Genomic DNA, 22,079 nt, shown 5'->3' with positions numbered 1-22,079 from the left:
TGATCCATCTACGTATACGCTTTATCAATTGGGTTGTATCTTTCCCCTCTATTTTTGTCCACTCATTCAGGCTCCCATTCACTATCAGACAGTGGTGGAAGATCAGTAAACATCTTTCATAAAAACTTGCCTTATTAGTGGTGGCAGCGGCCATGCCATGACGGGTCGCTGACTCCCAGGACCTATGGAATGCAACCCTGTTGAATAGCCATGTCAATATTCATAGCCTCAATAACAAGCCTTCCCTCCACAACAATCTCTGTTCTCTCAGCTATGTAACTTAAGTTTCAAATGTAAACCATTACGTCATTGTGAACATGACTTCGTTTAGGCAGAGGAAATAGTTTATTGACCAAAAACTGTTATTGGCACTGTAACGCAGTTGGTGGGCCACTCCCATCATTGCAATGATTCAGGTTTGATTCCCACTCTGATCCATGCAGAGTTTTCCAGGTCACTGACCAGCTCTTAGCCCCCAAATTCTTGTGTACTATCTATATTTCTAGCCCCCCAATTCTTTAATATTATCTATATTTCTGTCTTTGTACACCTTCTTAAAGAAATAACCAATGCTTTTTGCCGGTATCTGCAACCATTTCAAGATGTTTTCACCTATCAACTATTGCTGCACTTCACACCCTTGCTGGCTCACCATATTCAAAACAAAATGCTCATGAATTCTCTTGCCCACCATTCTTTCCCGAAAATGATCACACTATTTCTTCCTTACCAAGTCAGATTCTATTTCTGGGTTTCAGAATATTCCAATCAAGAACTAGCACCTCTGTGGAGTAGTGGTTAGCATGCCTAGCTACGAATCCACAGATCTGAGCTTGAATACTGGCCTAGGCAGATGGCTTGCAGTCTATCCAGTTGTTGATCCTCTTTGAGGCTGGTAGATAAGAAAAAAGTGCCAGGGTAAACCTGGGGAATGTCAATTGTCACAACTGCTCGATTCATGTCCAGGGTGTCGAGTTTTTACCCACCAAAGGTTCAAGAGACTTTACCACCAAGGCCACGTGCAGTTATAGCGTGTATCTGCAACTTTACATGTCTTCACCAAAATTTCTGTTGTGGTTATTCTGCTTTCTTTCTTCCACAATTCAATTTAAAAAAAATATTCACTTTCCTTCTGTCTTCAATATTCCTACTTTTCATACCTCTCTACTACTGATGTTGTCTTTCAATTATATCTGCCATTTTTTCCTCTTGCCACATCTCCCACTACCTTTTCACCATAACTACTAGCCGATGTTCCATTTAACCCATGCGCTTTGGTTCGGAATTGCTCTTTTGGCCCACTTTTCCTTCATAGGTAAGAAGCCCACTAGTCTCCTTTCCTATCCTCTTTTTGACTCCAACAGATTCCATGCATTTCACCGTGCCACACCTCAATATCACTTTGTTTCGCTATGGTTCAACAAAACCCCACCATATTTAGTCTTTCACACAAACACTACGGACAACTCTCAAGTCTCCCCTTCAATCTTCCTGGCTCTAAACCACACACCAAATCTCCCTCCCACTCCCAATCATATACTTTTACAGGTAACACTCAATTTACGCGAGTTTGGTTTACGCGTTTTTTAAATAACGCGGGGCCCAAAATCCAAACAAATTTTTTATTTACATGTTTTTTCCACTTATACGCGATATTTTATGGAGTGGCCCCCAGATGTCTCAAGCAACTGGCCTCTCGCGGTGCCGTGGCCACACAGCTGAGCTCAGTTTTTCCCGCGCGCCACTTGAACAACAATACAGTACCCACGGTGCCACACTACTCAACAACAACAACACCCTCGCTGCTGTGCTACCATGAGGGGAAGGGCAGCCAGAGGAGGAATCACGAGAGGGAGAGGAGTCAAGAGTGATACAGTAGGCAATAAAGGTACAAACCTACCTCTTGTTTGATTTACATTGTTTTTGATTTTGTTGAGTGAATTTACCGTACCCAACGGTTATGTTTCTCGCAAGACACAACTCCTCCAGGACAACACCACAAAACCACAACCACTTACCACCAATACAGGGGTGCAGGCTTTCACCACAAGCGCCTCCCAGAGTTACAACGATAATCCTAACAGGCCTGATAGTAATACCTATTTGTTATCACTGTAGGAGGGCACTTATCTTTAGAAGGGTTTCAAAAGAAGTGGTCTCGAAGTCTCGTCCTAGAGGAGTCCTGTAGTCCTTGAGACTAAGTATAAAACAGCACTGCCGCAAGAAAATGTTGGAGCCGCGAGCGCTGAGGTGTTGTCAGCTGAACAGCTTTTGATGGAGTGGGCCGAAAGCCAACCACGTGGGTCTGAAGAGGTATTTTGAATTCCCCTCGCCAGATGGCGTGGCTTTCGATCTGTTAAATTATCCTTGCTCTTTAATAATAACTCCGCAAGGGCAATTATTTATTATTTCATGAAAGGAAACACTGAACTATTGTTATTCCTTTCATGGTAAATGTGTTTAGTCTTCAGGCAGTGAATAAGGTGATTGTCTCTGTCTGGGAGCCGGTGAGCGAGGTATTTAAGTACCATCCAAGGCTTATTTGAGCTCAGACGATACTCTCAGTTGGCTTGAACTCTTAGCCCAAGACTAGTTCCATAAGGGAAATAGTTAATTTGTCTAATCCTCTGGTTAACTGACCTAATTCCTAACAATTTACGTGGCCTCTTCAAGGACACAGTACTCGCATAAATCGAGTTACCTGTACTGGACTCGATAGGTAAAAAATCTTGCGTAAAAATTCTACCAGTCACAGGGCTCATGACTTTTATTCAGGGTAAAGTTTGCAATGTTGTGGGAATCATTAACATTACTTGAAGCTAATGAAAAATTGGTCTGCTCGGAAAAAAAAAAAATAAATAAAAAATCCAACAAACCACCTGGGAATCGAACCCAGGACCCCAAGATGGGAGGTAGACAAGCTGAAGGTTGCCCCCAAGATTTAACCCCTAAATGATGATGATGATGCCGCTGGCGTCATATAGTTCTATAAGACGTGGGCAACAAGCATGACACCAGCACCGGAGAGTGAGCAGCTTTCCGAAATTTGAATGGCGCGCATAACTAGGTCGCTGTTGATGCCAAGTGACTAACTGGCACCTCTTTTTGTTTCCGTGACGTCCCTTTACCACCACTCAATGCTAAATATAGTCTACAGTTCCCACCTACGCATCATGGCATCTGTAGAGCGATTCCGTTCCCTCAGCCGTCCTATTTCGGCGGCATTCCTTTATTATGTGATGTTCCTGATGAACCAATAGCTCAGAGGAGTGGGAAGCAGAAGTTTAGAATTTTTTTGGAATCATGGAATTCCAGCTAAACGGTCTGTTCAAATAATAATCTGATTTCACAGTTGAGTTATACGGATGATTTTCTACAACTTTTATTCTACAAAATTCATTCCAGAATGAAAAAACAACAAAATTTACAAAAATTATTTTTCAAGTTTCACTGCAACTTTGGCTCTCTGCAGGCAGTAAATTTCCAGGTCAAAAATAATAAACTATATTTGTCAGACTCCATTGTGATAAAATGAGCAACTTTTCTTCAATAGATTTTCCTGTACATTGTACCAGTAAAAAGTTGGAATTTTGGGGGAATCAAGGAATTCCAGCCTAATGGTCTCCAAATAAAAATCTGATTTCACAGTAGAGTTATAAGGGTGCTTTCCTACAACTTTTATTCAATGAGATTCATTCAACAATGGGAAAAAAAAAAAAAAAAAAAAAAAAATCAAAAATTATTTTTTTAATTTCACTGCAACTATGGCTCTGTAGGCAGTAAATTTCCGGGTCAAAGATTATGAACTATATTTTACAGACTATCTTGATAAAATAGGCAACTTTTCTTCAATAAATTTTTCTGTACGTCGCACCAGTAAAAAGTTGGATTTTGGGGGGAATTATAGAATTCCAGCCAAATGCGACAACCTTGAAAGAAACGGATTTCACAGCAGGGTGTGCCAGAAAGTTTTCTAAAAAAACATCTTTCATGACTTTCTCAGTTTCAAAGTTCATTTTCCGCTGACTTTTGCGTCCAAGGGGGACCATCCGAGAAAAACTTTTGCAGTCATAAGGGGTCAAGACCTCCTGGAGTATTCAAGTCCATGATCATTACATTGCTTCCATTCACTTACTTCAGTCCTTTTTTTTTTTTTTAAGTCACTTCAAATCACATTTTTCTATGGTAGTGAGAACAAAACCCCTTCAAGGGATGTGGCCAACTTAATTTCCTGCCCCTACATGGTAAACAATACAGGAATGGATCCACCACTAGACACCATTTGTAGGTGTATTCCCACTTCTTAAAATACACAAAAAATTGATCTAAAAAAAAAAAAAAAAAAAAAAAAAAAGCTTTGGATAGGCAGTCACTCCATCAAGCCAAACAGCTTGAAGCCTTTTAAAGTCTTTACCAGCATGTCAGGTCATTACAGCAGGAGGAATTACAACCTCAAACACCTTTCATATGTTGTGATACGTGTTGTCTTATTCGCTTGTCTAGTTTTACTTTATTTTATTTTATTTTATTTGTTTTTTTTATTTATTTATTTATTTATTTATTTATTTATTTTATTTTATTTATTTATTTTTTTTTTGTCATTTGTAGCTGACGACCAAGTTACATTTGTTAAGTGTAGAGAAAGTTACAATTTTCTTTTCAAACAAGCATCTGTAAACCCCATCTAACATGTTATGCTTTCAGTAGTATTTATGGTTGCTCTCCATTACGTAACAATAACAGGTAACTGTGTAAAAGATGCTGTGACTATTGAGTGGTTGCGGTCGTGTCAGGATGGAGATGAGAAAGAGGCCTTGCCTTGGAGTAGCAAAAGAACAAGCGAGAACATGAAAGATGGAATGCATGATGGGCAATAATGAACATGAATAGGAGGGTGCAAGAAGAAAGAACCTGAAGAGGAAGAATTATGAATGACAGATAATGAGTAACTTTAGGGTATAGTGAGTAGGAATTTAAAGAGTAATAGAGGAACCAGAAAGTAAAAACTGAAGACTTAGAAACATTCATAAAGGCACAAGATCCCAGTCTGAAAGGCAACAAACATTAAACCTGAGAAAGTAGCCAGTAAATTCTAACCTTTCAAAACGTGTCGATCCACAGAAGTTCCTGGTAGTTTTCACTCATATGCAGAGCTTCATGGAGAAGGGGAGAGTCTGATGTCATAGTCTTTCTTCTTTTCTTGACATACTTAAGCCATTTTCATATGGGGTTGCTGTTTTAGGGTTTGTTGCTTGAGACGAAGTTCCTGATGTCTAGCAGCATTAAACACTCGCTCTGGCTCTTCACTTCCATGGTATGACATTAGCCCACTAGACCATTGGGCATCATACTTTCATCCTATACCAAATACTTGACTTGTGAATGGAATATCTGGAACTCAACACCTGAAAAAAAAACTTCCAATGAAAACTTCTATGAGCATCTGAAAGGCAATCAAGGTTAGCATCCTACCTCCTAACATCCTAACCCTGACAAAATCAAAGTTTCACTTTCCTTGTCCGATGCTGTTGCTCCTGCGCTGTCCCTCGCTGTCCCGCGATGAGCTGTACATGGTACTTACCTGAAAACAGTATTAATGGTTAGCCACTAAATCACCCACCATAAGTTCAATGGCTTAGTGCCTGACATGAGCACCAAGGCACTCGGTTAAGAATATGACCCCAACTTTAACTCAATCTTCAGCCAGTACTATTCCACGCAGGATGAAGGCCTTTCCCAACATTCTCCACCTTAATGTTAGTGTAATCCATTCTGCTGTCAAAAGATCTAATTCAATCTCTCCACCTTGTCCTCTGTCTGCCCTGACTTCTACAAATTCTGGGTTTCCACTGTTACTTTGGTTGTCCATTTTTTATCAGTTTTACGCATGACAACCTGCCTGAATAAATTTATAATTCTCAAGTCATTAAATTATACCCGGCCATGGTCTTCTGTAATCCATGATGCTCACTTTGTCCCCATGTTATACCCATTTTCTCTCCATCCCTCTTTGTGGGCTTTTTAGCTATACAAAACATTCTGTGAGGCTCCAAAATTCTGAAGCACATGTTAGGACTGGCAGGATACATTGACTGTACACCTTTCTCTCCATGGAATGTCAGGTTGCTATTAATGGAATAACAAACTGTGCTTACCAAGAGCCCTCCATCTCCCTAACATTCCTTCATTATATATCTGTAACTTCTGATTTTCCCTAAATCTCTTATGAAGTTACTGTTGATACATCTCAAACTATGTCTGTTGGCTCAGCTTCTATGAAGTTACTGTTGGTACACCTCAAACTATTTGTCCGTTGGCTCAGCTTTTCCAGTGCCTAATGCAGCCAAATCCTCTTCAACAATGCCTCCATGTATTCTTTTGCCTGCCTGGTGGGTGGCAACCTAGCACACTCCATCTCTCTCCAATACCTCACCATCCCCCCTCCTCTTCACATGCCTGAGCCACCTCTATCTCTGTACTCTCAGCACTGTACTTGGTTCCTCCAATCAACATTTTCATGACTTCTCACTAAACATCCCATCTCTCAATGTGATTCCCAGTAATATACTTCAACATTCTCAAATCAAAGAAAACCATCACATACTCCACCTTCATCAAAGCCCATGTCTCAGAGCAATGTAGCAATACTGATCTTATACAATCTTCAAATATTTTTCCTGTTTCTCAGTGGAATGCTCCTATTTAACAGCAGTCCTGCTCTCTCCACACCCTCCATGTTGTTGCTACCCATGTTCTTACTGCTCCCCCACACTTCTGGGGTGGAGTGATTAGTCCCTAACTACAAATCTGTGGGCCTGGGTTCAAATCCCGGCCTGGGCAGTCAGTGTGCAGCGCACCCAGCTGTTCATCCTTCCTTTTGGGATAATTGATAAATGGGTACCAGGGGAAACCTGGGGAAGGTAAACTTTAATAACCCGAATGCTACACTTGCCCTGTTGGCTTGATGGGTTCTCTCCCACCACAAGTTCAAGTGGTCAGCAGGATGGAGATGAGCACCACTACCATGCACAGCTATAGTGTAAGCTCCTGATTTAAACTTTACCTCCACCCCACCCTCGCTATCTCATATTGAGCCACGAGAGCAAGTCTGTTTCACTTCAACTACACCACCATCCACTTCTATAATTTCTGCCTGTTCCTCATATGTCAGTTCCCCTCCACTTTATTCTTACACATGCTGGACAGTAGAAACCTAGCACTGTTAGGTCTCAGTCTCAAACATCTGTTCCTTGCTTATCACCATAATCTTTCTTTTAGTCATAGTTACTTAAATCTCTTCTCTCCAATTCTTGCTTCTGATCGATGAATTTTCTCTTTTCCTTTGTCGCAGCTGTTAAGATTAAATCATCTGCATACAGCAGCTCCCATGGATACCTTCTGCACTCCTCACATTCTCTCAGATTTTTTTTTTTTTTTTTTGTAGTCTGGGTTTGCACAAATCAACATAAAACATTATCTCAATATTCATCTTCAGGCATACTTTCAGACTTTGTAAATATTCTTAATCAAATCAATTGATTTTCTTTAAGTTTAATAGTTACTGAACTGTCTATACGTACATCTTCCAACACCAAGTACAGTTCATCCACACCCTGCATCCTGAGTGCATGCATGACTGCTGAAGTTGCAATATATGAAGCTATGCATATTGGTTTATCTATGCAGACCTGTAAACAGCTAAGTGGTTAAGAGCATCGATGCAGTTCAGTATCCACTACCAAATCAGTTAGTTCTTTTAGAGGGTCAAGTCTAGTCATCATCTGATTTAAGTTCTCCCATACTCTTATGAGGTTAGACAGTATGATATGCTTCCAACCATGTGTCCATTGCCTCAGCCTATCCAATCCCCATGCTGCCAAATCCTCACTACACTGCCCCCATGCCTTCCCTTGGCCTGCCTGCTGGGTGACCTGGCACTTCCACCCCCAACAGCTCTCCCCAATGCCTCACCATCGATTCCTTCTCTTCACATGCCTGAACCACCTCAATCTCCATACTCTCACCACTGTACTCAACCCCTTCAATCCACATCTTCATGCCACCTCCTCACTGGACACCATCTTTCTATGTGATCCCAGCCATAAACCTCAACATTCTCCCATCACAGCCAACCAACACATCCTCCAACTCCTATGTCAAGAGCCCATGTCTCGGAACCATAAAGCAAAACTGATCTTATACATGCTTCAAATACTTTCCCTCATTGTTGAGCTTTTCTCTTATAATATGTGAAAACTTGTAGATTACAAGGAAACTAACTGATCAGTAGTTTCTACTTTTATGTAGACTTTTTTGTGAATTGGTACAATAGTATTTTTTCCAGCCTCTAGGGATTCAGACTGCAAGCATGTGCTTCATTCCTGGTTACATTGGGATCTTTCATGTTCATCAAATCATTCTCCTGCCTATTTACATCACTACAATTCTATAAAGAATTTTCTTAGGATTTTTGACAACCAAATTAAGCCATCCCCCAAAACTCTTAATATTATACAAAGAATTAAGTTTCAATCCTGCATCTCAAAACCTTTCAGAGTATTATGTTTCTCTAGACACTCCTCTTCCTCCCTTCTAGACATTTTTTTTTTAACTTAGTCTAATAATGTTTTCTTGTCACCATGACTGACTCATGGCACTGAGATGTTTGGTGACTTGTCTACTACTTAACAGCCTCAATCAGTATACTAAATTTTTTAGTTCCCAATACCATCCTTTAGGAATATAAAATGTGTGTGGGACCCAAGAATGCCATCAACTTACCATAACTGAAGAGATGGCCGGTGGGCGCCTCCACACTGGCCACCCTGGCGCCGAGGCCCATCCTAAGTGGCCAGTAGGTCAGCTGCAAGCAAGAAAAATTTGTGCTACTAATTCAAAGATATTCATTCTAGAACAAACTTCTATAACATTCCATATTAGAATATTGCTCAATCAAAGCATATTTCATGGCATATTGTGCTTCTCTGCATCCAAACTAAGTCAGCAGTCAACTGGATGATTATTTCTGATAATGAATATGATCATTTAATGGATCAAACTAATGCAAATAATCTGCCCAGGTATTCAAATATGAATGGGAATAATTATTCAAATTCTTTGCTCTAACTTTCTCTAATGACTCCACTCCGCACGATTTGGGGCATATTCCTCTTACTCATTCCCCCCTTTGACTCAATTGTGGCTGTTAATAAAATGTTTAGGGCCGTATTACTAAACATTTCGCCGCCCAAGTACACATATTTGACAAGGCTTTCGTAGGTGTTTTGGGCATTTCCAGTAGTAGTTTTATGACCCTGGTGGTAGTGTGACCCTTCTTCTGTACCGTAAACCTAAAGAACATTAGAACTCAATTGATCCCCTCTTTGACCTTTAGAAATACTGATGTGAGAAACAAGATGTCTTATAATACCGACCTTAATGTTTACTATGGCCTCTCTGGCTTCATTACAAGAACCATCTTGATAGTGTTCAGACATGTCGCATATCCAAGATTTAGCTTAAATTTATGGAGGTTTCTGGAGATCTGCAAGCCACATTCATCCGACATCCAAAATAGAGGTCCTCTTTTCTGAGGGTTTACTGTATACTTATAAAATGCCGCAAGTCTATGAATAGGCGGTGGCCGAGTGGTCAGCATATGGGCATATGGTGGGCTCAAGGAACTGGATTAGAGTCCCACTAAAGTATGTTAACAATTTTCAATCATCGAGTGGCGGAAGATTACCCACATATTGCTTGATGTTTAATTAACCTGAACTTCAGCGACTTCATTTAACCCTTCCATTGCTAAACACTTGCAGCAGGCGTTAGGCGTATTTGCTGGTGGCGCTAAACGCTCGCTGCGACCTCCACCCGCACTCAAATCTCCCGCGTATGAGTGTGTTCCAACACTAATTCTCACAACACAGGATTGCCAAATGAGTGGATTCTTCACTAAATTTGGTGGAAAATCATATCAGCCCAGTGCGGCAAATGTACGGACGAGTAACTGGTGATGTTCTTGCCCAATATAGCGGCATTTTTGCATAGCTTCACCTATCACCTGACTGATTCTTTAACCAAATAGTTGTAAATATTGCAGTTGGCAATACTCCCTTGCCAGAATCTGAAGAAAAAATGTCCGCAGTTCCCTCAATACGGGTGATCATCCCGCATGCACTGACATAAGTGTTAACATTCAACACTCCCTGAACGTTCATGTATGTTCGCAAGAGGCATACATTACCGACTCCTATAGATCTCGACCTCCTCTTTCCAATGATGTTTTTATTTTTTAGCTGTGATGAATAGTTTTTGAGATACAGAGGTTAAAAGAGACCCCCCATTGGGCTTCCCGAGCACGCCTGAGGGGATAGTCTCGTTGCGAGCGCTTAGCAATGAAAGGGTTAAGAGGGAGGGGGTAGCAAAGGGCCAAGCAATTAAGAGTCCTCCATCACAGCAGCCACTATAAATAAAATTCGCCAATCCCACTAAAGGCTCAGGATCACCCAGAGAACCCTCAAGAAAGTCTACTGGCACTATAGCCAGCACGCTGGCTACAGCTGTCCTCTCAATCCCTCACTTCAAGTCAGTAGGTTACCAGGGCCATAATTTCTGGGGGGCTCAGGGGGCCATGGGCCCCCAATGTTTTCTATTGCAGCCTCAAAATGCCCCTAAAATTTAAAAAAAATTCCCCCACCTGCTTATGCTCGCCACCCTCCTCTCAAACTAATGAGCACATGATGCCTTAACTCTAGCCCCCCTAAAAATCTCCAAAAATTACAGGTCTGGTTACTATTTATTTTGGCAAAGCTAGGTTACTAAAGTAGTAATAGGCTACTATTTAGCAGCAACAGATTACTATCCATTAAATTTACGCGGGGTTTTTAAGTTAAAAACTGCAAAATGGCAGTGTGCAAGCTAAGCGGAGACGTGGCCCCTCACTCTAGGCATGATTCTGGATATTTGCCCTCTGTCTACATTACCTTCAAATAAGTGTACAAGAGGCTCTGGCGTGTGTAGATGCCACTCTTACTTAACTGTGGGAAAACAACCTCTCAACTTCCAAGACATTAATCTTTACCTTAATTTATAACCTGAATTTAAACTACAGGTAACAATTCTTACCTGATGGGTGATGGCAGGAGCCTGGCAGTCACAGCACAGTGCCTGGTCTGGGGAACAGTGGGGTTTCTGCCAATTGTTACACTGACATACTTCCGGCAGTCCTGCCACGACCCTGTGCTGTGCCTACCTGACTCCTGCGGGGCGGGGTGGAGCAGCCCAGCCAGGGGCCCACCCCTCATGTTACGGCACTTCAAACAAAAATAGTCCAGTCAGTCCAGTTTTAACACATCTGTGAGGGAGAAGATGGTATTAGGTGTATAGAGGATTGTTTTGTATAACTATAAATATATCCTTTCCTAAGTATGAAATAAAAGTTGAATCGTCTTCCGAGCTGTACCGAGCAAGCGAAGCCACGTCATGCCCGCCCACCTCACGGTTGCCAGGTTATCGCACTAAGAGCCGCGTATTTACCGGTTTCTGGCTCATAACTTGCCAAGAAACACCTTTAATTAACCATTTAAACGATGACCATATATGAAGGCAGTTATATTTGGGTGATGAAAGCAGTTTTAGGGTCGGAAATCGGCAAACGCAGAGCACGACAATCTGGCAACGTTGGCCGCCGCCCCACCCGCTACCTCACGCTGCCCTTCCTACCCTCCCGGCCCCCCGCCTCTTGGTTCGATCCACAGGTAAAACGAGGATACTTACTACATAAATCAAGACCTTAAACAGCCATGCACAGTGTCGAATCTGACCCATTATCACCTCCACCAACATACGAGCTTCGAGGCTTCACGTTTCAGGCTCGAATTGTTGGAAGTCAGCCCGCCCCAAGGATTCTAGTTACATCTAAAGACTCGTTGGTACGCCCATACGAGCAGATTATCAAAAGGGTGTTGAGGAATCCTACATCCCGTAAGACCACGTGTTACAGAGGATATCTATGTTAAGCTTAGGAATCCTGCATATCTCCCTAGGGCCACGTGCACGAGAACATACTAGTTTCTAAGGTTAGCCCACTCCAAGGCTCCTAATTATCTTAAACTCGTTGCCAAGTGAATAGGAGCAGATTACCAAAAGGGTGTTCGGGAATCCTGCATCATCCTGGGGCCACGTGTACGAGGCCATATATCAAATTTCTATAAATCAGCCTTACCCGGAGGCCTGAACAAAAGTTGGTCCAATTTACAAACATCTATCTCATATCCACTCCCCGCATAAATGAATAGCTTGATATGCAATAAATAATGAACTTGATGGTTGCTGAGTAAGGGTTAGGGGTCATAGGGGTCACCAGCCATAGGGTTCAGCCGGCGTCCATTTTTCTAATACAAATAATATCCCAACAAAAAATAAAAAACCACCCCTGTGTATCTCTTTCCTTTCCGCAGGCATTCACACCCTAATCAGCTTCACCAACTAGTAATTAATCAACTTTTAATACGTACCTCAACGCGCCGTGACCTCCCTCGGCCGTGTCTCGGGGCAGAGTGGTCGAGGGCCGCAGGGAAGGACGTTGGTGCCCTCCCTCTCAGCCAATCAGCGGCCTCCAATACCCATGCCATCCTGCCCAGCCAATCAGCGACCTCCACCTGTATCCTATATCCGATTGCATGGGGATCTCTCAGGTCATGATAACGAATAATACCTAATGCAGTAAAGATTTAGTGTTTCTCTAAGTCTACTGCACAACCGTAACTAGTATATGCCCATTAGTAAGGTTCATGGCTTATAATGTATAACTTTAACTTTGAATCACTTTTGGAAGCTTCACTCGAACGGTTCACCGAGCGTTACGAACAAAGTGACAAAATCGCCACTTTCAATATACTGTTTCTTATGAAGGTTTTTACACCATTCCTTATTGTCAAATCTACTTCGACAGGATAAGCTAATGTTGTTTCCCCGCTTTGATTTGTTTCTTAATATGTATGGGCTATGTATCCATTAAGGTCTCCCAGGATTAAAGTTGCCAGATTGTCTTATTTATTACTCAGCCTCATATATATATTTATACCGACTTTCGACCCAAAAAACTGTCTCGTGGACCCCAATAAGGAGATTCACTTATAATTATCGTTAAAATAGTTAATTCCTGATGTTTCTTGGCAATAGGCGCCAGAAACCGTTAACTATGCTCTGAGTACGATAATCTGGCAACGGTGCCCAGGATTACCACCTTTCATTCCCAACTGTTTCTTCCATCCTTTACGTGACATCTTTATTATTGATTTATCCTGTTTTCTACTTCAGCTGTCTTATCACACTGTGAGCACGGAGTCCTGTCCTGTGCAGTGCGGACTTTAGAATACAATAGTCCTCTTGACGGTGATCCCAAAAGATTGTCCTCTCTGCAATGACGTCACTTCCTCTATATCCTCTCTCTCTCTCTCTCTCTCGTCTTTGCACTTTTGAAGGGCAAGGGGACCAGGGGTCATTGGGTATCTATATGTTACAGGGGTTGTCTCAAAAGGCCCCGTGTTAGCTGTTAGGAATAATTTAACTGTTAACTCCATGATCCTCAAGTTTCCCATGATGAGTGAAGGCAACTAAGAATGTGGTTATCCTTACCCAGCCTACCCACGACCCCTCAGGCCCTTACGAAGTTACGACGGGCTCCTTGGTTAGCCTGGCATCCCTGTGGGCACGACACTCACATCGTAGGGGAAAAAAGGATGGAACAGAGGGATGGAGAGGGGGAGAGAGATGAAAAGAGGGTGAAAATTTGATTTTGAAGTCCAGCTAAAATTTGTTATACAAGGGACAGGAGTCTCAGGGTTGGAAGGGAGACAATAAGAGAACTAGACAACAATCTTGTTCTGAAGTCCCCCACCATCGACAAGCTTGGAAATGAGGGGTCTTTTAGGGCCGTATTATTAAACATTTCGTCGCCCAAGTTTACATATTTGACAAGGCTTTAGTAGGAGTTTTGGGTATTTCCAGTTGTAGTTTTATGACCCTGGTGGCAGTTTGAGCCTTCTTCTGTACCATGAACCTAATGAAACACTCATTAGAACCTGACTGACCCACTCTTTGACATTTAGAAGTAGTTGATGTGAGAACCGAAAGTGTCTTATATAATACCGATCTTAATGTGTAGATATTACCAGGGGATAAAAGAAAGTGGAATTAATGAGTTTGTTTATTAATACAATCACAGGACTATAAACATACAAATCAACATTTGTATAATACAGAAAGAATAACATAATATATTAAAATTTATGGCATTAAATCATACTTACAAAATTATAAAATTAATTTAACCTGATCGTTTTCCATAGTAATAGTATTAGTCACTCCAGCAGTAGTTTATATGGACTCTGCCAATCTTCATTCAATGGCTACGTGTACATTGAATCACTAGTACATGACAGTTGCAAGCCACATTTATATGCTTACTTTTATCCACATTCATCTGATGGTCTATTTATTGTATTCTACATATCACACTGAGTAGTTGAGGCAGCCCAAGATGAGTAATACAGATGACAATACTTTATTTAACCTTGGCAGAAATGCATATAAATAGGTGTAATTATCACAATCAGAGTCTAGGTAAGGTGTGCAACATGTGGAACAGGCACAACAGGCCACACCACCATGAGGGTTAGCCTACATGACGAATAACATGAGGGGCGGGCTTATGACAGCAACATGGCAGCATTGTCACCGATTCTGAAGGTTCTGTATGCTGCTACTTACTTGCTCTCATACTAACTGTAGCAAAAAACTAAAAAACTAACGAACATGCTTGACAGGTGTACGCTGGTTTGATAATGTTGGCCCTGGGTTTCACACGGGACAGAAAGCTACAACACACTGAATCACCTTCCCCTCCAGACCCTCGTCCTCGCCCACCTGAGTTCCTGATGGCTGGAATGATTAGCTCGACAGAATGATGCACTGTACTACAACAGAAGATAACTGACACAGGGAAGTTCCCACACCTCATACAACAGCAAAATGTATTGGAGGACATATAGACAGCCAGGACATTCCTAAACAGATCTTTTGATCCTTCATTCTACAAAGTTTAATTGCTACTTTTAATTAACTGCTAATGCAAGTACAAAAATGTACAAAAATTCTGTACAAATTTGTATACACAGAATAATTACATATCTTTATACACCAATACTTATGGTCTGAACAGAGCTTGGAAGCTGATCTCACTATGATTAACATCAGAGTAGAAATAAAAAGATATTTAACACTAAGTCAAAATTTGTTTACTACACAACATTCAATGTAGTTTATTTCCTCTTTTTACAAAATATGCTTTGGTGCAGCTTCTCTTTACTCTTGTCACAGGAAACGATGGAGTGGCAAGTGAGGAACATTTCTTTCTGTTGTATGTGACTGTTGCATTGATGGCAAAACTTTATTGTAGAATTATCCTTGTAAAAAAAAATAGAGGCAAAGAAAAATATCAGAAGATTGGCTCAAGCACTGCCTCAAATGCACATGGTCTCCCCTAAGATATTGTCCCTATCTTGTACTACATTGTATCTCTAACTGAACATTTATAATAACATTAAGTGGGGAGTGATGATGAACTGATTTTTTTAGTGCATTAGGATTTACGTGGTCAAAACACACCCAATTTCTTTTACAGATGTATTAGTTTTGGTTAAAGTTTTAAATTAAGTGACAGGAGAGTTTATCTGTTGTATTGCATATCCTATACCACATATATTATCTTAACAATATTCCTTCCTTACAATCATGAACTTTTAATTTATTGAAGGTTGATTTTACTTTTTAGTACAGTGGGTATTACTGTTATACAATACAAGTGCCATTAACATCTGTGGCCTATCAGTTCAGAAATCAAATATCTAACTGGAATAACTTTTTGGTAGTTCATGTTTAAGACTTCTTAGACATCATCAATTAACTAATCTGAGACAAAATAGGGACAAGTTTTGGGCAGCAGTTTTGGGTACTTAAGCATATTAAAACAATTACAAATGCAAAATCAAGAGTGATAGTTTGATTGGACATTTTCATCTCAATATATATTTATGTTGTTTAGCCTTATCACAGCTTTACAAGAATCAGGTGAACATTAGTCAGCTAGACATGTCTTTGACAGCACAACTTTCTACAGGTTCACAAGTACAGAGCAAAATGTTGCCTCACCGCCGCCTCTGTCCCAGGCCCTTGAAGGAACGTGATCTTATTCTACCTGTTGATTTCTCTATGTAGCACCGTCTTTCACAAACTTCTATACTAATCAATTGTTTTAAAAATTCTTTTGAATAAAATCCTTTTGTTTTTAAATCACCAAAACCAAGACATTTTGGTTGAATTATTTGAAAGGCACCAACTAGCTCAAGAATACTTTCTTGTTATGCTAGATTAATAAGGGAAGCAGCAGGTTATTCCTGTGTCATGAGATTATATCAGCTTCTTTAACTCGGTAAAACCTTTATGATCATGATTTGATTACATTTGATATATCAGAAATAGTGCATGGAAGCAAATGTCCTCGAGAAAAATCCACAGCTGAGCAAACACATAAATAATAATTCTGAAATCATATTTGGACTAAATATCATTTACTACAGTGTACATTCAAAAGTATTTACACTAGTGTAAGCTTGAAGAAACTTGTAATGCTGGAAATGATTGCACCAACACATACATGAACTTTTAATACATTTACCCTTCAGATACACAGCATTATGTAATGAGTCAAGAAAGCATATTTACAAATTCTATAAATTGAATTCATGCAGTCAGATGAACAAACTCAATGGCAACGAGACAGTAACTTTTTCTTCAGGCTTTCAAGTGAATGATGCGTGATGGTTTCATACATCACTGTTTTAGAGCATCTGAGAGATCATGATTTCCTTGCTCATCACACAGGCGTTTATCATGTCACCCCCGAGAGGAGGTCATGTTCCTGAACCTGCCAAGTAGTGTTGTGAGAAGACTTACAAGTGTCCTTTGCCTGGCATGTCAGTGTGGCCAAGTGAATCATGATACTGAAACAAAGTCAGAAATGCACAAAAGGTACATAAATAAAAAATCAGTTTCATTACTTAACATATACAAAGGAACTATTGAAGGGTGGTGTAATTATACTTACATCAGTTGTTTATTAATGCATTTAATAAAGCCTTGTACTTGTATAAGAATCATGATCATCGTTTTTGCTTGGGTGTCGTAAAAACACTGCAACTTGAAACAGAGAACCGTGCCAAGTAATTCTACAGCACAAAACAATAAATTAAACAGCCATCCTATGATCTAATCACTGTACTATTGTAGGTTACAATGACCGCATCAATTCTTAATATGTATTTACATATATTTGCATGTCAAACACGCCATCTGCTCTCCCATCTTTCCCCCCACCCCTTCAATCACTAATTCCTGCTTTCCAGCCCATCACCTCGAGATCCCTCTTTGTAGGACACAAGAATTGTTTGACAACTGCTATTGTGTCCCAGCCAAAGTTAAATGGCTTTCACTAAATAGATAGTTGTTCAAGTATGTTGTATTCTCAGAGACTATTATTGTCAACAGTATAGAGTACTATGTACATTCAATTAAATCTGTCTGGTCTGGGTTCACACACATCACTAACTTTGGCAATGGCACATCAGCTCACCATTACTTGCCCTGGACAGTGGACGACCTCACCACAATACAGCCCTGCTACACAGGGCTAGGGTTACCCTATCAGATAGGGCCAAGAATCCCTAGGCTGAGTTCATTAAATTGTGCAATAAATGCTCACTGCAGCAAATTCACTTACCAAATGTCAAACTAGGTAGACTTATTGCACGTTAAGCATACAGCTGCACGTGCTCTCTTGTCAGCTTTGTGGAAGGTGTTGCATATCATGTACCAGACCTATTGTGAGCAAGACTTGCCATATAGATGATCTGCAGCAAGGGTAATTAATCCCTTTTTGGACTCTCAAGTGACTATAATTTGCTGTTGAGTGTATACCTATATTGGGTGTGGTTTGCAATATATCTGGACCAGAAGCAGTTGTAGGGCTTCATGTACTTCATCTATGGCAGCTCATTGTACCTGCACTCCTACAGGCCACAAGAGTCTGTTATGGCTACACTAGGATATACTCAGTCCAGCAAAAGGGGCTCTACTGTGACATGTTCATATATATTTATTATGTATGTCCTAGGATGTCATTCTAATTGTTCTGCTGAGTGGCATCATTAACTCATGTACCTTAATTGTCAGGGAGTGAGGGAATTAATCTATCATAAAATTTGTCATATAAAGCATTTTTTTATCTCACCATTATTATTCATACATCTAAAAGGAGATTTTTAAAAATATTGTACTATTGTACATTTTTGTATTATGATTTGGAGCTAAATATTTCTAAGGATTCAACTTAACGTATAACTCCACCGATGTATTGTGTGGGTTTAGTTTTGTTTCATTAAATGTTCTCAAGAAGCTGTAAACAAAGCAGTATAGTATGAAGCCTCTTATTAAGCAAAGTAATTCCCTCAGTTGAGGAAAAATTAGTAGCTCCAGTGCACCAGTGATGTGTCCTCTCCCGGACAGCTGTATGGTGGGCCTTGTCTTGCAATGGCTGAACAAATGCTGGATCAGGCACTTAATGCCCAGCATGACGCATTATGCTCAGAGTGCTAAAGAGCCCACGGTCCAGTCTCGGGGAAGGAGAAACGACTCTGAATGACTTCTACCTTACACAGCAGTGCAGGAATGTTGCAGCATCAGACTGCAGTACTATAAAAACAAATATTAGTTTTATCGTTATATCTTACCTAGATGAGGGTAAAACATCAAACATATACTGTCAACAGCTGAATGTACAGAATGTTCAGCAGAAGCTCACTGATTCTTCAACCCTTCTCAACTTGTTTACACAACACCATCAGTGCTTAGCTGTTGCCACACAGCGGGTCAATTGCCTCCCACCCAGAGCAGGGAATTATTGTCTTTCCTCCTCCACTTCACAGCTATACAAAAATATAATAGCATTGTTGATTACGAAATACATGTATACGCATACAAATTTTTGGCAGGAAATAAGGTTACATTAATATTTGAAGTTCAGATGTTGAAGCTTGTCCCTTATATATCACAAAGTCACTTGATCAATCAGACACCTATTGAAATGTTTGTCAAATAACCAAAACTTTTTTCATGCTAAATGTTTAATTCACACTGTACACAAGTTGGTAAAACCTTACAAAGACATCCATTTAGTCCCCCTTCCAGCCAGCCTGTGCCATGCAGGAGTGTAGAGTGAAGGGACTGGTGAAGGTGATCTGGACTGATGCATGCACTCTTGTATGTACTCTTATCACATGTACACACACATGCATACGCACATACACACACATTCACACAAACAATCAAAAGGAAGCACTGTAATGTGGACTTCGATTGAGCATGACTTGTGAAAGAGCTCGTCAGGTTAAAACAGCATGTCTGACGTGCTTTCTGCGCTCCAGGTGACTGTCTCCGTTTCATCAGCTGGCCGTAAATACTCCTCCTCGGTCTTCTCGGTCTGGGGGGGAGGGGCAGCAGGGGCAGGCTGTACAGGAGGGGCTGTTCGGGACACTCCAAGTTCAAAGGTACTACCAATCTGGATCTTGCTAGGGGTGTAGCTAGCCAGGCCACCTGCAGAAGGGTCAAGGGTTACTATGGTTACAGGTTACAATCATTAAGAAATAAGCAAAGCCAGCACTAAAGATGATTCATACTGCTACAATAAGTGCTTAATGAGTAAGTTTATTTACCATTAGCCTACACATTCAATCCATCCTATATAGCTTGACTGAAAAAGCAAACATACATTCACAAGCTTATATATTTTTGCACTTTCAACTCAAGCTCTGCTGGCGGAAGTACAATTTTCTGTTGTACAAAAGCTGTGTATGTACTGCAGTAAAATGCTGTTTTTTGTCTGGTCTTACCCTCAGACAATATGCAAGTTATGCACACCATAAAATTTGGAGTAAAACAGAGCTCTGAACACACTGCAGTGATGTTTCAGATAAGCAGTTTAAGTCAGGGTGGCAAGCACTGCTAACTTTAAATATCTGTACTGTACCTAGTGACCCTAAAGCAGAGTCAGCCACGGTTACGCCGAGGCTTACAGCTTTGTGCTCTGCCGTGAACCCTTAACACCTGAAGGAAACATACTCATTATGTTCAAAGCAAATATGAATGTAGTAAAATAATGGTGATTTTATATACCAGAGCAGTGAGGCAGACATCCTTGTATAATATGATGAAGTTCAGAATGTTAACACTGCCTGACTGAGCCAGAGACATACACCAGCAATAAATTCAGTAATATAGACTATTCAGTTGAGAATCAAAACTTGGCAGCACCTCACAACTGCACAATACATTCCAACGTGCTGAGAGACTTGCGTGATGCAGCACCTCGTGCAAAAGAATTCTTGTCAGGATCTTCTGTACTTGCACCACTTTTAGGCACTCTGAGGGAGAGGTGGTGGGCTTTGCAAAACTCAGCAGAGTTTTTTTGTGGCTCCTCACCAAAGCTGGACAATGAGAACTGAACAGGTCTTTTGGGGTTGGGAGTAAAGTCATATATTTTTGAGTTATTCATTGATTCTCCAGATTTTTTCACCTTAGAACCCTTTTCTACTTCTGGCCCTGGAGGGCTCTGAACTAGTTTGTTTGACATTTTTACCTTTTCTGCATAGGATACTTTATTAGATTTATTATTGCCAAGTAATAACTTATTCTTATGCAGATTGTTTTTCTCTTCATCGAATCTGTAATCAGGAAAAAGCTCCTTAACACTCCTAGGCTCTTTAGTCTTCACTTTTCGAAGGCAAGGAACCTTTCTGTCTGAGGAGGAAGAAGTTGCAAACTTGCCAATCAGTTCGGTGTGCAGTGGATTTCCAGCATCAGTTGGCCTGGGGTTGGCATGAGACACCTTCTGAGGCTGTGCAGTTCTTTGAAAGTTAGTGCTTAAGTTTTTCACTGATTTCTCATGATCCCTGTACTCTATGATTTTCTCTTGACTGGTTTCACTAAGTGATGCTTTATTTATTCTGAAAGTTGACTTACTCTCTGTTTTGCTAAGGTTTTCCGAATTTGGAGAAACAGTTTTCTGCGTCATGGAAACAATGTCTGGTATTGGCTGATATTTCTCCACATTACTCTCTGTGGGTGTGCTCCTCTGCTTGACTGACTTAACATGGGGATTCATTGCCTTTCCAACTGGGTGCATAAGTTTTTCAGGGTCTTTAAACTGTTTCTTATGACCGAGCTCTTTTGCCGTGGGCTGGGAGTTACTACTGACTGAACTGGTGTTGTCATTTGGTATATGGGTCCTTGGCTTAGGTGTTGGTGTTACGGGTGAATTTCTTGGTTTGGGTGTTGGTGTTGAGTGCTGCGTGTCTTGCTTAGGTACTGTGGCGCCAGATGGTTTTGTAGAGTGAGCTTCCGTCTTTGCGTTTTGGGTTGCATGTGGGTTTTGTGTTGCATGTGGGTCTGACTTGGGTGGTGTTGCGAAGTGTGACGCCTTTGATTTGGTTGCTGAGGTTGAGTGTTGAGCATCCGTCTTGTTTTCCCCTTCTGAATGTTGGTTCTTTGACTTGGATGATGGCCCTTGATGTGGATGTGGGGGAGTGTCTATTTTGGGTCCTGAGGTTGAGTGGGACGTGTTTGTTTTGGATGCTGTGTGTGGGGCTGTGTGGGGGGCTTCAGGACGTGGAGGTGGTGTGGACTGCCATGCTTTTGACTTCGATTTTGATATGTGTGTTGTATCGGACTTGGAATTTATTGCAGTACTCAGGGCATCTGGCCTTGGCGGAGGTGTTGAGTGGTGGTGGTGTTGCGTTGGGGGTTTGGGACTTGGTGGTTTTGCTGATGATGGATGTGGAGTGTTGGACCTGGATGTTGGTGTTTTTTGTGGGGCATCCGGCCTTGATGGCGGAGGCACTTTATGTACGATATCTGAATCTGATGTCTTTCCATGTGGACTATCTAGCTTCTGAGGTGTTGGT

At 41.0% G+C, this 22,079-nt stretch overlaps 1 protein-coding gene and 1 long non-coding RNA gene across 2 annotated transcripts in view; both read right to left on the bottom strand.

Moving 5' to 3' along the window:
- Positions 1-4,634: 4,634 nt before the first annotated feature.
- LOC126995760 (uncharacterized) lies at positions 4,635-12,832 on the bottom strand. Its single transcript, XR_007750684.1, has 4 exons — positions 12,519-12,832; positions 11,128-11,356; positions 8,782-8,863; positions 4,635-5,581 (listed from the first exon to the last, which is right to left on the bottom strand). It is a non-coding gene; the product is annotated as an uncharacterized LOC126995760 (long non-coding RNA).
- A 1,367-nt stretch (positions 12,833-14,199) lies between these two features.
- The window catches only part of LOC126995538 (uncharacterized), a 48,849-nt gene continuing 40,969 nt past the window's right edge, over positions 14,200-22,079 (bottom strand). The window contains exon 4 of the mRNA XM_050855171.1: positions 14,200-19,713. Within this exon, the coding sequence (XP_050711128.1) occupies positions 19,508-19,713 (206 nt within the window). The 3' untranslated portion in view covers positions 14,200-19,507. The remainder of the gene's footprint in view (positions 19,714-22,079) is intronic.

This window comes from Eriocheir sinensis, chromosome 8, assembly GCF_024679095.1.
Source record: "Eriocheir sinensis breed Jianghai 21 chromosome 8, ASM2467909v1, whole genome shotgun sequence".
NCBI classification, from domain to species: Eukaryota; Metazoa; Arthropoda; class Malacostraca; order Decapoda; family Varunidae; genus Eriocheir; species Eriocheir sinensis.
Note: the sequence above shows the minus strand (reverse complement) of the source record. Positions and strands in the feature narration are given on the sequence as shown.